This window comes from Pinus tabuliformis, chromosome 1_2, assembly GCF_031772625.1.
Source record: "Pinus tabuliformis cultivar Carrire ecotype Pingquan chromosome 1_2, CPIR1, whole genome shotgun sequence".
Classification (NCBI taxonomy): domain Eukaryota; kingdom Viridiplantae; phylum Streptophyta; class Pinopsida; order Pinales; family Pinaceae; genus Pinus; species Pinus tabuliformis.
This window is the reverse complement of record NC_142298.1, coordinates 38166141-38180474: the sequence shown is the minus strand read 5'-3', so window position 1 is coordinate 38180474 and position 14334 is coordinate 38166141. Positions and strand designations below refer to the sequence as shown.

Here is a 14334-nt window from a genome sequence, read left to right as displayed (position 1 = left end):
TCTAGGAAGAGGAGCACTAGAAGATTTTTGGTAAAATCTCTAGTCTTCTCCTCCATTGTATAATCTAATTCCTTTATGATTGCTGGCATCTTTTTCCAAGTGTGTAGAGATCTTTAGATTTGGTTGAAGGATTTACTTGGGCATGGATAACTCTCCAATAAAGGAACTAACTCCCAAGATCAAGAATAGAAGGACCCAATCGGTTTGCCTCAAGGATCTCATCAAACGATTTTGAAAGAGAGAGTTTCCTTTCCTCTAGCCTACTAAGATCACATAAATTTAAATTCAATATTTTTCTTGATCAATACCTTTTGCTTTCAGGGATTTTATTTTCTACCTAGAGCATGGTTTTAACTAGACAAGTATGGAGTTCTACCTGCATGTCTTGATCTAGTTCTTGTACACTAATTGTATATTATCATTTTGACTCTTTCATGTTATCTTTCCACTCATTTTAGATCTGTTTTGCAACCCCTTTTGAGCAGATTTACTAATTCAATCCTCATGGCAGTTTGAGGGAGTTTTCATTTGAGACATTTAACAAGTTATTTGCAGGACCTTTTGAGCATTTTGAGACGAAAATTCAAGGAGGTTGTGAGTATTTGAGGCATTATTTCTTGAAAGGTTGAGCTCTACTTTGAGGGCAACATCCTTCTCTCACTAGCTTGTGGGCTATAGGAGGCTTAGCCTCTCTCCTCAATGTTGAATATAGCTCTCTTTGTGGTTGATTTGATTGCTGCAAATTTGTTTCTTGTATTTTCAGATTTTGTCAAAGACTCTCCTGTAGTTGTTACTTGAAGAGATCTAGCCCTTGGAAGTGGCATGTTGGAAAAGACTCCTTTGGCTTCCTTGAGAAGTCTTCTCAAAAGGCTTTTATTTTCTCTCTTTGTAACTAATCTCTAATAAAAATATTATTTTTTCTTGTGAGAGAGCTTGGGATTTTTTCCATGGTATCCTTTCTCCCCATTTAGAGGGAGGATCATTGCTTGTGGGTGGACTAATCTCTTAGTTTAATTACTCCAATTTTCTTTGTTAATCTCATTGCTAAGCTCATTCGTGCATGATTAGTTTCTTAACATAACACTCACATCCATTCTCATTTTAGCATACATTTGAGATTGGTTTATGTTTGTCATTTCCATTTATTGAATATTTGTATTGGGCAATCTACTACAGCACATGCAATTTTTCTTTTGATGCGCGCAAGTATTTTATATTTACTGGGCAAGCTTAAACTAGTTTAATTTATCCATCTAATGGTTTCACGAGTCTCTTGAGCACATTGCTTTATCATTGCCAATTTATATTATGTGGCATTATCATTATTGTTGGGTCTTTCTTGTGTCACTCCATTGAAGCAATTTGGGATTGATTTCATTTACTTGCAAAGCAACATATTTGGAACTTGTGGAGCTACATTGAGCTAATTGTTTCACTTTCCCTTTCCATTGAAAGATATTGGTATTGTTTATTTGAGCATTGTCTTTTATTTTGAGCACTAATATCAATACTTTCTTGGAAGCAATAGCACTCACTCATGCATTTCATCTAGGCATTTTAGTATAAGAAGGCTTCCAAGCCAGGCCCCAAGCCTCACTAAAATTAACCTCCAAGCATAAGCTTGGTTGATAGAAAGTATAGGGAAAAAGACTTTCTTGGAAAGTTCTTCCATCTGGTACGAAGTAAGGTAAAAGCGTTGTGACCCTGCAGTTATGAAGGTGGCTTGTCCCCTTGTAGGAACGAAGGCACACGCTGGCTCATAAGACTCAAAGGACGGGTATCGTTAATGACACCTCTGTGCCCTCGCCCCCTCTTTCCAAATTTCCAATTAATTTTTTGAATTCATTAAATAATATTTTTTTATAATTATTATTTTATGATCTTTGTACAGGTTAGAGTCCCAATAACTTAATGACATGGTCGACATCTGCTACAATCTTCAATTGTGGGTGAGGCAACTTGAGAGGACACCTGATATAGAGGCCATCTCATTGGATGGGATTGACACCATTATTGCATGGAGGGTTGAGGCCGAGAGGCCTCTCATGGAATCTGTCAATGATTGGTTAGAGCAGGATGTAGTGGAAGGCATAGAGGGAGCGGAGGAGGAGCAACAGAAGGAGGAGGTGACACCACCTACCCAGACTACCCCTGCCACCAATAGAGGACATGGTCTACCTCCTGTAGCTCCTAGTTCTTCAACTTCTAAAACACAGCACAGTCCACTGCCAACTCCACCGGCATCGACATCTAGAGGGAAAGGGAAAGATATTGCATTTTCTCGCAAGAGGGGCAGAGGAAATCAATAGTATTAGTTATTCGGTTCATTTCATTGTATATGACATTATGACTCATGATATGAGATACATTATTATATTTTTTGTTGATATTTTGAGGCTGAGTTGGGACTCAGGAGTCAGGACTTACTATTCAGGACATAATTCACTGTTATGTGTGTAGCACTAGAAATGATATTACACATCTTATATATTAGTTCTTTTATCATATTTATGTGTCAATGTATTTATTCTATGTTGTAGACGCTTTAGATATTAAAAAAAATGAATATTTTTGTTTTTGCCAATTTTTTCCCGATTTTTACTGATTTTTTCCCCTCGCCGATTTAATCCCGATCGCGATGTTCGAAACACTAGTTTCAACCTCTATTGCTGTCTTTTCCATCAAGGAAATGCCCTTGTAGCTTGGGTGTTTCAGCGTCTGCTACTATCTTTTCCATCATTAGGATCTCCTCCCATTTGAGCCTTGACTTGACTCAATCGCCCTATGAAAAAACACTAGTCTCTGGTCCTTCCATCAACTTTGTTTATTCAGTCCATCGACTTTGTTTATTCAGGCCATCGAAATTGTTTTGCCAGAACTTTCTCTTTGTTTCACCTTGGACCTTATTGCATAGATTCTGGCAATCGTATGCTAGGGAAGCCCCCCTTGAGCTAGAGGAGAGCCAACCTAAAGTGAGAAAAGAGGGCTGGTAAGGTGACAATGGCCTCCCTCTTAGTTACACCAAAGCCTTGCTTGAGCTGTAGGACTTTATATTAAGAAATAAGGGTTTGAGTTATAACAGTACAAAAAAATGATTTTGAAGTTTTCATTCACTTTGTTGATGTTGCCAAGCAATCCCGCCTTCTCATCCTTCAGTGGTAAAACACTATGTTTACCATGTTGACTTGGCTAACTAAAGCTTAAGTTCAACCTTATCCAATTGGCATCAGAAGAAAACCCAATACATGATGCAACTTGTTATATATGACAAACTCGCCTTGTCCCAATTGGAAAATATGCTAACTCTAGCAAAATCAAAGTCTTTGTTTTAAGTTTTAACAAAAGACTTATTAATCTCAAAACCAAATTCGACCCTTTTTGTCATTGCGAAGTTTACCAAGCTAGAAATCTAATTTGACTGGTTAGCCATACTTGGCATCTTTCCTAATCCTATAAAAGTAAAAAAACCCCTTAATATCAGTCACTTGCTAAAATGACCAAGTGAAACTTGGATACGACTTGCCTTGACTAATATTTCATGTAAATATTGTAAGGTCATAATGGCAATTTTAATTCAAGAATGATTTTTCCTTCTCAAATCAGCATGCAGGCAACCTCACTGTCAAGGCAAATGGTGATTGGTAGGAGGTGATTTCATCAAAAGGATGAAATATGTAGTTATCAAGACAGCATAAAGCCTAAAGAGTATGTCCGTTATACAGCTTTTCAATTTATGCTTGGAAAAGGATAGGTTCATGATCCCACTGGTGATCATGTAGCTTTATTTTGTACAGACTTTATATGACGAATAATGAACAGCGAGTTATTGGAGGTATTTTGAGGAAGGTTTCAGTATTGAAATTAAAAAGGAAATCATATATCTTCAAGAAAGGTAATTTGATAGGCCTACTCTTGGCTGTTTTGTGACCATACAGCACATAGATTGAATGAGGATTAGCTCAGGAAATTGGTAATAACAGTCAACAAATAGATGCTAGAGGATGTTAAGAAGACAAGTTTATGGATGTTAAGTGACAGAGTTTATGGACACCCATCTCAACATAGGGTCAGCCCTATCCACAAAATCCTCCCTAAAGATGGACAGGAGACCAAGAACAGAAAGCATTAGATCTCACCTTCCCCCCTCAATGTTGAACGTGGCCCATCAGAAGATAAAACATCCCCAAAACACCATAATACCAATACCAACATGATTCCTCAACCTGGAAAAGGTGGCCTCTAGTTCAAGTTTGAAAGAATGGGCCATTGAAGTTAGTCAGCTAAAGTAGAAAATAGGAGCACACTCTAATCACGAGACTGAATCTGCCAATGATAGCACACCCACAATAGACAAGGATCACAATGGAGTGCAAAATCCATGATGTGATTCAGTGAAATGTGCTACATATAGTATTTCCCATAAGGACAAATATCATAGTGTTGAAGATAAAGATCCACAAAAAAATTCTAATCCACTGAAAGAAACTAAGAACCAACCCCAGAGTCATCAAAAGAATAAAAAGGGATAGATCTCAACACCTATGAGTCGAAACGTCCCTTCACAAACAAGCAACCATAGAGCTATTAGAGTCACTCAGAATCATTGCTAGAAGCTGAAGAGTAGGTCTTGCATTCCCAACTATAGCATCCAAGAAAAAAGCACCAACCCTTGGAAGATGAAGAATGTCTTCAAAGAAGGTTGTTTCAAGAGCCCAAAACATTATCATATGAAATCAGTATAATTCGATCTCCAAAGTATACTGCCATATGTGTGTAGCAAAAAGATAATCCAGTTGGTCCAACAAAAAGAAGTCTCTGTGAAGGCTTAAAGGAAACCCATTGAAGGGTCCAAGAATTTGAAAACCGTTTAATAAAGATGATCAAGAAACCCCAGTTCTGCACCCTTCGGAAAAAATGCTATCAGTCAATAGTCTCAGAGATCCATTGGATAACCAAGAAAAATTCTGCCACCAAGCAATTCTCTAGATCAGTATACGAGGTGGACCACCTTAGAAGCCCTAGAAAAGAAGGAATCATCAAAACCCTTTAGATTTACCACCAAAAATCTTTGGTACTGTTGAGATAGAAGCTGAAAATGAGTGTCGGTGCCAGCATGAACAACCACGAAAGCCCTGAAACATCCACAAAAGAGGGCTGAAGAGAACCCATGAAAAATATGGTCCAATATGAGAACTAGTACAGAAGCCTGTAGGTGCTTCCAACAATCCAAAAAAACAGATCCGAAATAAATCAACAAGAAAATGATAAAGCTAGGCTTTCAAAACTGTGAAAAAAAATATCCCAATCGGCACATAAAAATGGGCCAAAAGAGTCCTAAATAGGACTCCCGTCTCCAACAAACATTATCAGCAATAAACAGCCCCAAAAATCCATATGTTAGAGAGAATCATCCGCTGTAAATTCTGATAACTGAAAGAACAGCCAAGAGGAAATGCTAAAACCTGTAACAAATGGAGAAGATAATAGCTCTAGGGCAACACTCTCTTTAGAGAGGAAAAAATGTCAGTGCATAAGTGCATAAGTGCCTGAAAAGTCTTCAAGTTAGGTTTTCTTCTCTATGTGAGATCTTAAAATTCAGAAAAGCAGGATGAACAGCCACAGAATGAACCCTTGAACAAGATGTAGGTGCCTGTAGGCTTAAGAATCAAAAACTGAATGAATGAATATGATAATACAAATGACTAGTGAGATGTGTATTTATAAACTTATAAGGTGCAGCACCTTCGCCCATGGGCCCACATAAATGCCTAGGTCAACCTTGGTCACCTAGAATAATATAAAATAAAGTTACCTAAGCTGGCTGTTAAACCATAACCTAGTAATACAATAATGAGGGTGTATAGTCATTATAACAAGTAACCACGAGAGAAGATTACCATCATTTCAACAATCTTCACAAAATCTTTGGCAGTGGCCATCTTCACCAACTTGTGGAATCATATTGGTGTGGGAGACTTCCAACTGAGGGGTGTTATGCAATGTCTTCTCTCCATGGCCCCTCTTCAATGTAAGGGTGAATGTTGAAACATAGTGAAATCTTCACTTTCCGCGATGACCAACCTTATATCTTATCATTATTATATTTGTAGGTTTGGCTTATGGCCAACCTTGTACACATGCTCAAAGCCGTATTGGTGAAATCACCCTACATCTCAAGTTGAGTAAACCCTTAATTGTATTAATTATTCAAGTGATTCATTCATTCTTAATAAAGTGAGTTTCCTAACGGCACCTATCAAGTGATGCGCTCTCTCTTGTGATCAGTTTTCTTTGTCTCTCTGACACACTTGTCTGTGGGTTGTTTGAAGTTTCTCTCTCTGCGGTTACACTCCTCTTGTGCAACATCTCTTCAAATGTTGCATTGCCATAGTACTGGTTATTTCTCTTTCTTGCAGCCTTAGTGTTTGCATTGATTCCATTCGATTCCATTCTCTTGTTATCTCTTCTCAATCTCAACGTGTATAAATTCAGTATCTAGTAAGTTTTAAAGAGTCAAATTTCAGATCAGATTAATATTGTGATAAGTTGTATTACAAATAAATCTATATCGATGACATAAATACAACACTGAAGTATAAGTGACATTGATACAACAAAGGCATTAACCCAAAATTAAACCCAAAGATTAAGCCCATAAAGAGGCAAAGTACTACAAAATTATAGTGTTGACCTATTATGACTTTGGTCCATTATATAAGAAACCAAAGGTTAAATGGAACCCTTAAATCTGCCCCCTTCTCGTGAAGAGTCAAGACCAATATGTAAGACCATTTCTACTACAGAATTGTTTGAACTCAAACGGACACCTGACATGTTTAAATATCTATATCAGTATTCTAGCCTATATTTACTACTTAGAGATGTAACCAACATCATGAGCTTGCATAATTCTGATCACTACACAATATATAATGGAATGGAATGTAACGCTATACACTTAGCTTCCTGAAAGAGAAAACATTTTGAGAGAGATGGCACAAGTACATATACCTTCTTCCCCTATTTGATGAAGGGAGGGAAGATAACACATCATTTCGCCCAAATTTGATAAGTCCAAGCTTGCATTGGCTTAAACCCTTGGAAGGAAATGAATATTGCAAAATACCCTGAGAAAAAATGGCATTAGCATATCCAGGTATATCATAACAATATCTTCCCAAGATGTGATAGACAACTCTTTATATACAAACGATTAAGGGATAAATGTTTCTGCCAAATATATTGGTGTTTGAACCCCCTCACTAAATCTAGTAACGTGCATGGATGCTTGCAACAAGCTGGAATAAAAAGAATCAATACAATAATAGTAGACTAAACAAAAATACAAGAAGAAATGGATCTCGAGTCTAAACATTGATTTCACTTGCTAAATGTTATTTAATTCGAAGACATAAAACATATATCTTTCACTATAGTGAAAGGGAACATCATACACATTGATGTAGCACGAAAAACCCATAGTTTATTTTGCTAAAGAATATCTACACACTTAAATATATTAATGCACAGTCCACTTTATCTCATCAGCATGCTAAACGGTTTCATATTAGTAGAGTTATTATTTTGTCACATAGTGTCGAAGTAGGAAATCGAATGTAGTAGTGGATGCATAAGCTGAAGTCATCGCTTGCTACAATTAGTAAAGAAATAGTGGGTTTTGAAAACTTGGAGGAAGGATATTAGACCAACGATTTCTTTAGCAAATATGTAGGACTCTTCCATAATTTTGCTGGTACAAGTGAAAATCCACCGAGAATATTTGGTGAAGGATAACTTTCTATTCTATAGCAAGCAGTTGTGAATTCTCAAAGGTTCAGTGAAAGAGAAGCTATAAAAATCTATATTCGAAAGGATTTGGTGGACATTCAAGCAAAGGATAAGACTTCAAATCTGGTTGGATGTTTCCTCCTAGGAGATCACAAGTTCAAATCCAGAGTGAGGTAGAGTATGTACACCTTCATAGACTTTAATAGCCAAGTCATTGCATGGAGGTGGGTCCCTTGTCCCACAAACAATAGGGTCTCATCCACCAATTTGGTGTCTGCCTTGGCCGTGACCTTAAAATTAGATTATTATTATTATTATTATTATTATTGGCCACACATGTAGAGGGATCACAAAGGAGGATCATAAAACACTGGGATGTATAAATTTATCCAAATTTCAAAAGGACCTTCAATTGACATCTCTATGGACTTTAGATTGGGACTACCTTGTACTCAAAGAGGTAATGAATATATGTTTGTTGTTGTGAACATATTTTCTGAAATGACCCATTTCATTCCATGTAAGAAGATAAATGAAGCTAATAGGATTGTTGATTTTTCTTTAAGGAAGTTGTATGCTTACATAGAGTGCCTAATCCTTTTGTGACTTTGAAAAAGATGAAAAAGTCCTTTTAGATATCTGGCAGTGCAAGTGTACATGAGAAGTGTAATTTCCTTCTTGAAATGAAATGGTGATTTTTAACTTGGAAAAGAAGATTGCCTATGACAATGACAAGTGATTGAGATACAAAATTTCTTTAGGACTCTTGGAGGACATTGTGGAGGAAACTTGAAAACATATTATAGTCTAGTTCATTCTATCACCCCCAAAAGAATTGGTAAATGAATGTGGTAAATGGGAGCATAGGTAACTTATTGAGAAGTATGGTTGGACATTGCCCAAAATAATGGGATCTTTCCTTCTAGAGTCTAATTGGTCTTCAGCAGAGAGGGTACAAATCATCCTCCTTTGCACATCATTCAGTGCAAGCAGAATGTTCCTCGACCCATTGTTCTTACATAGTTTGGAACTCGCCTATTCCAACTTGAGATAGTGTTTGGTCTCATCTCTCTTCTACACCATGTTCAGAGTTTCACTAATAAAGCAAAAGGCTGCGATCAGTATCCATACATGGCCTATTGTTCATCAGAGCTAATGGCAACAGCTAGTCCTTCAACTTGATCTCAATGTTCGTACACTGGAGTCTCAGACCTCCTTGCTTCGATTGGTATTATGATAGAACAGCTTACTCCATTCAAATATTCCCTATGTGCACTCAGCCACCTCTTACCAACCAAATAGGAGATGAATAAAATCATTCGAGAGGACATCTACAAGAAATACATGCATGTCACTTGGATAAATCTTCAAGGTAGGCTACATCCAAAGATGGATTTCTATGTTGAACATTTCATGGAGATGAGGGATGGACTCATTGTTTGGCCCTATTACCGCTCAAACTAGCAAGAGTCTTAGGAGGGGATCCTATAGAGAAACTATTAGGTCAAGTGGCAACAATGGAGTAATAGCCCACTGTCACCTCAACTAAAGCTCCCTACTCTTTATGGACTTTCACCAATGGAGAAGACCCGGTATAAGAGGAATCACAAGGATGAATAGATCAATGATGGGATGAGGAGTGATTCCTAAAGCCTATTCTCAAGAGAGGTTCAGATAAATGGCTTACCTGCTTTAGAAGCAAGGTGATTCGCTCTCTAGGAAGGGCTGAGGGGATACCTAGGCCTAGGTTTGGAGAATATTCCTTGAGAAGAAGTATCCTAGACCTAAGAATCCTTAAGGAGAAGTGGCTTCTATGTAATCCTTATAAAATTTGAGTTACAAAGTTGTGGGACCACAAAGAACCCAAGTGGACCCAAACTAGGTCAAGGGTGTGGGGTTGATCATCAATAGATGGGCTTGACTAGGTTTGGGAGGAGAATAGGATCAAAGGAATAATTTTCTTTTGGAGTTTAAATGCAATGATCCAAATGAAGACACTAACCCAAGGGAACCTAGGGAGAAGAACGGTCTTCGAGCTAGGGCTTGCAATATCTCGGGATTCCACCGTCGGATTGAGCTCAAAATTGGAGGACCCCTTGAGAAGACCCCAGCGCAGTTCTAGACTGAATTTCAAGGGTTTTTGATGGCTACAAATGATTTCGTGTGATGCCCTAGGAGGCCTTCTAGGGTTAGGCCTAGAATTGGAAGAGAAGAAGAAAAGAAGGGTTATTTTGACCACCATGTGAAAATTCCTAGACTCGAAGGAACCCCTACTGCAGCAAATCTGAATCTACTTCACCTACTTGATTTTTCAACTTACATTCATCAACTTAGTCTTCTGAATACTAAAGCAAATTACTTCTGCAGCCTACACTAATTAAATATTTGATCTCATGAAACAGAAAACAGAGCAAAGAACAAGATAAATAGGACACTTATTTTTGGACACAATAGTCCCCAAAAAAACCCAATACGGGAAAACCGGTGCAGCAGCTCTGAGGGTTTATTATTATGCAGGAGAAATATCTGAATACAAATCTAGGATGCTCATCTAGCAATCCTTTACAGAGAAAATACTAGCGGAAAATCTGAGTTTTACCTCACTTCAACCGGCAGAATTCTAGCTGATCCAGCACAAGACTGGCTAACCCCGGCTATTTCTGTGTTGGCCCTGCGTAGGCCCTACGTCAGCCTCTCAGACTTTGTGTCATCCATGCGTCACCTCTTCTGCCCTCTGCGTCAGCTACCCCGGTTGTTCCGACAATTCTGGTTGTTCCCGACAGTTCTAGATTCAGCATGACAGGCAGCTTTTCTACTTTGCGTTGGTCGTTCTGGCTCTGCATCGGGACTGCATGGGCCCAAACTGGCCCAGCGTCATCTCTCCCAGCTACTGCGCTGCCTTTTGCAAGCTCTCTCCGTTTCTCTATTAGTATTCTCCGGAAAGTCCTCCTGGATTCTCACTGCCCCTCTGTTGTTGAATGGTCATTTAGTTCGAATTTCTCAGCATCCTAGCCCCAGAAATCGAACTCCAGATCAATTCTCTCTCTCTCTCTGTTTTCAAATGAACCCCAAGCCTCCATTTTATACTTTTCCTGTTGAGTCTTCAACAGCCGAGATTAAGTCTCTAATCAACGGATAAGATTAAAACGTGACTTGATCCGCCTTCTAGACCATTCTCACCCATATTTTGACTAATACCCATTAATATTTCAATTTCCCTAAGTTTAGACTTAGGAACCCCATTAAAAATATTAATTATTTTAATAAAATACAATCTGGGTGGAATTTCACCAAACGGTTTATGGGTTCTTTAGAACTCATGTGCCTTAGCCTCTCCACCAATTTTCAAGGCTAGAGCACTTCCGACGCTACCAAAAACTAACACTCCCTCTTAGTGAGGAAAGTACTCTAGCAACAATGTTCACCTGCATGTTGATCTGTTTCTGAAGCACCTCCTTTATGCAGTTGCCAACACTATGTTGTTGCTGCTACTATACTGCTCCCCGTGACACTGCCACTACCACTGCTGCATCTGTACTACAGTTCCCTCTCAAACGTTGCATTTGCTATGCTGTTAGCACTGCCACTGCTAACACTGCATCCGTACTGCAACTCAGTTGTTGAGAGAAGCAACTGAAAAACATCCAAAATTAGCTGAACTTAACTATGTTCAGCATAATACAATGAATGTTGGAGTCTGACTACTGTTGATTCTGACCCTCTGAATCTTATGTGCTGCTGCTGACTCCTACATTGTGCCAACTGCACTACTACCAACCTTGCTCTGCGTTGATCAGTCTTTGGTCCCAAGCCACTGCATCTGTCCTCCAAACAATCCACTGCATCATCTGACACTAAGTCCATCTCGCTACTGCTGAATCTTGGGCTCCCGTAGCAAGGAATTGATCCAAGAGGTGGACTCCTCAAGGATCCTACCCACATGTAGTCCTCTCGACTACAACTCAATATCGCCCCATCTCCCTCCTGGAGATGTGTGGGCACTCATGGCAAACTCATCCTCGTCAATCTTTGTTGAAGCAGCCTTAGGATCATGTTTCTCATCCTTGTCCTTTTTCTTCAAAGGACACTAGGATGCATAGTGGCCCAATTCGCCACAACTGAAACATTTCACCTTCGAAATGTCTTTCTTTCGCTTCGACTTTTGTTGTCCCTTCGATGCCAGAGCTATGTTTTCCTCCTCCTCCTTCGTCTTTGAGCTACACCCACTACTGCCACTGAGGTTGACCTTCACTAGGTCCCTCCTTAACTCTTCCTATTGAAGAGTCGCCCACATCTCCTCCCATGAAGGTAGTTTTTCTCTGCCCAATATGCTTTGGACGAAAACTTGCCATTCATCCAAGACTCCATTCAGGGTTATCCTCACCATCACGGTTGGCTGAGGAATGGACCCCACTACAACAAGTTGGTCTCTAGTGTCCTGAAGACGCTGAAGATAGAGGTTCACCCCCTCTCCTTTCTGCATCAAAGTCCGCTGCAACTTCTACTCCAAATACAAGGCTTCCCACATATCTAGGTTTGTATCCTTGCCCTGAAAGTGTGAGACCACATGATCTCAAACTCCATCGAGAATGAGCCTCTTTGCCTTCCCCTGCTCGGCCTTGTGTTTCTTCTTTTGATCGTTGTCAGCAAGAACAACTACAACACTATTGACATAGGTCCCAAGATCATGTTCCTCTAGAACAACTATGATTCTGGTCTTCCATATGACATAGTTGGAAGCTCCTTCCAACCTGTCCTGATCTCTGAGCCCATGCAATGCCATCTCACCCAACTGTCAAACTAAATCCTCTAGTCACTGCTCAGCAAGTGAGAAATTCAAACTTTCTGGCGGAAGGTTCTCTAAGGAGAAAATTCCCCCTTCTATGTGTCTTTGTTATTTTCCAGCGCATTTCTGCCCCTACAAAAATTGTGCCCTTCAAGCACTGCGCTGAGGCTCTGCGTCACACCCTTTGCCTCTGCAAACTCACAAACTGGAAATCGTACCTATGTCGTCTCACTCAGAGAGAGATTTCCTCGAATCTGCTTCCGGCAAGGACTGCACAATCCCTTCAAGGGGATTCGAATTGCTACCAAGTGCAGCTTTTGGCCTCACTGCTCAGCATTGTATCTGCTCTTCCTGTTACAAAATCAATCTTCTGATACCATGTGAAAATTCCTAGACTCGAAGGAACCCCTACTACAGCAAATCTGAATCTACTTCACCTACTTGATTTTTCAATTTACATTCATCAAGTTATTCTTTTGAATACTTAAGCAAACTACGTCTGCAACCTACACTAATTAAATATTTGATCTCATGAAACAAAAAACAGAGGAAAGAACAAGATACATAGGATACACTTATTTTTGGACACAATAGTCCCCAGAAAAACCCAATGTGGGAAAACCAGTGAAGCAGCTCTAAGGGTTTATTATTATGCAGGAGAAATATCTGAATACAAATCTAGGATGCTCATCTAGCAATCCTTTACAGAGAAAATATTGGCGGAAACTCTGAGTGAGTTTTCACCTCCCCAATTATTGGTCGATTTGAATCTCCAAACTTGATCATGTAATAAATTGGTTTGGTGAATTGCAAAACATATTTAACCTGTGAACAAAAGTACATGTCAGTAATAGTGTCCTTGGCTACATTAGCACCATCTCTATCAGTGTTAATTTCCTCCCATGATTCAGCACACACCATATTAGTTAAAGCTTGTCTCACCTTCACTAGTCGCCTAAAGGTGAGGTAATAACTGGTAAATCTTGTTTTTGCAAGTTTAAGCAACTGCAACTTGGAGTAAGTGCCATAGAAGTAGTTTACCCTTGTATGCCCTGTGATGAATTTAATGAGTTGCTTCCCTCTCCTGTAAAGCTCATTAATCCACCCACATTCTTTATGCTTTACAATATCATGCTTCAAAAGGTTCAATGTGTGAACCAGGCACCCAGACCAAAAGATGTGTGGATGAGTACGCTCAATAACTTTTCCTATTGCCTTACAATTTGCTGCATTATCTGTGATCACTTGAACCACATTATTCGGACCAACATCTTTGATTGATTACAATAGGAGATCTGCAATGTTTTGGGAAGATGCACAGATGGAGGAGGAGTCATGACATGTAATAAATATTGCACCACTAGCAGAAACACCGAGAACATTTATCAGATGTTGGTTTCTAATATTTGTCCACCCATCTAATACAATGGATACCCCACAATCTACCCACTCATTTGTAAAACGAGTCAAAGCTATTTGAACCTTTGCTTTTTCTCTTTCTAATAAACATTGTTCTAGCTTTCTCATAGTTGGGGGACTTGTATCCTTTTGGGGCTTCATTGATGGCCTTTACCATTTCAGGCCAATAGGGAGAGCGAAGCACATTGAATCGTACACCACAAGCACAAAGAAATCGGACTATCTTTCCATCCACATCATCCCTCCCAGCAACATTAAAGAAATCCCTTATTGTTCTTTTACCTCCAGAGCTTCCAAAAGTACCATGAGGAGATGAGCTACCAAATCTAGAGGTTGCACTT

The 14334-nt window shown here is 39.2% G+C and overlaps 1 protein-coding gene across 2 annotated transcripts in view; it reads right to left on the bottom strand.

Moving 5' to 3' along the window:
* LOC149204295 (uncharacterized) overlaps positions 1-14334 on the bottom strand; it is a 453795-nt gene that overhangs the window by 401068 nt on the left and 38393 nt on the right. For both annotated transcript variants that reach the window (XM_089394680.1, XM_089394679.1), the window contains exon 2: positions 7012-7127. In XM_089394680.1, coding sequence (XP_089250806.1) covers positions 7012-7127 — 116 coding nt within the window. The remainder of the gene's footprint in view (positions 1-7011; positions 7128-14334) is intronic.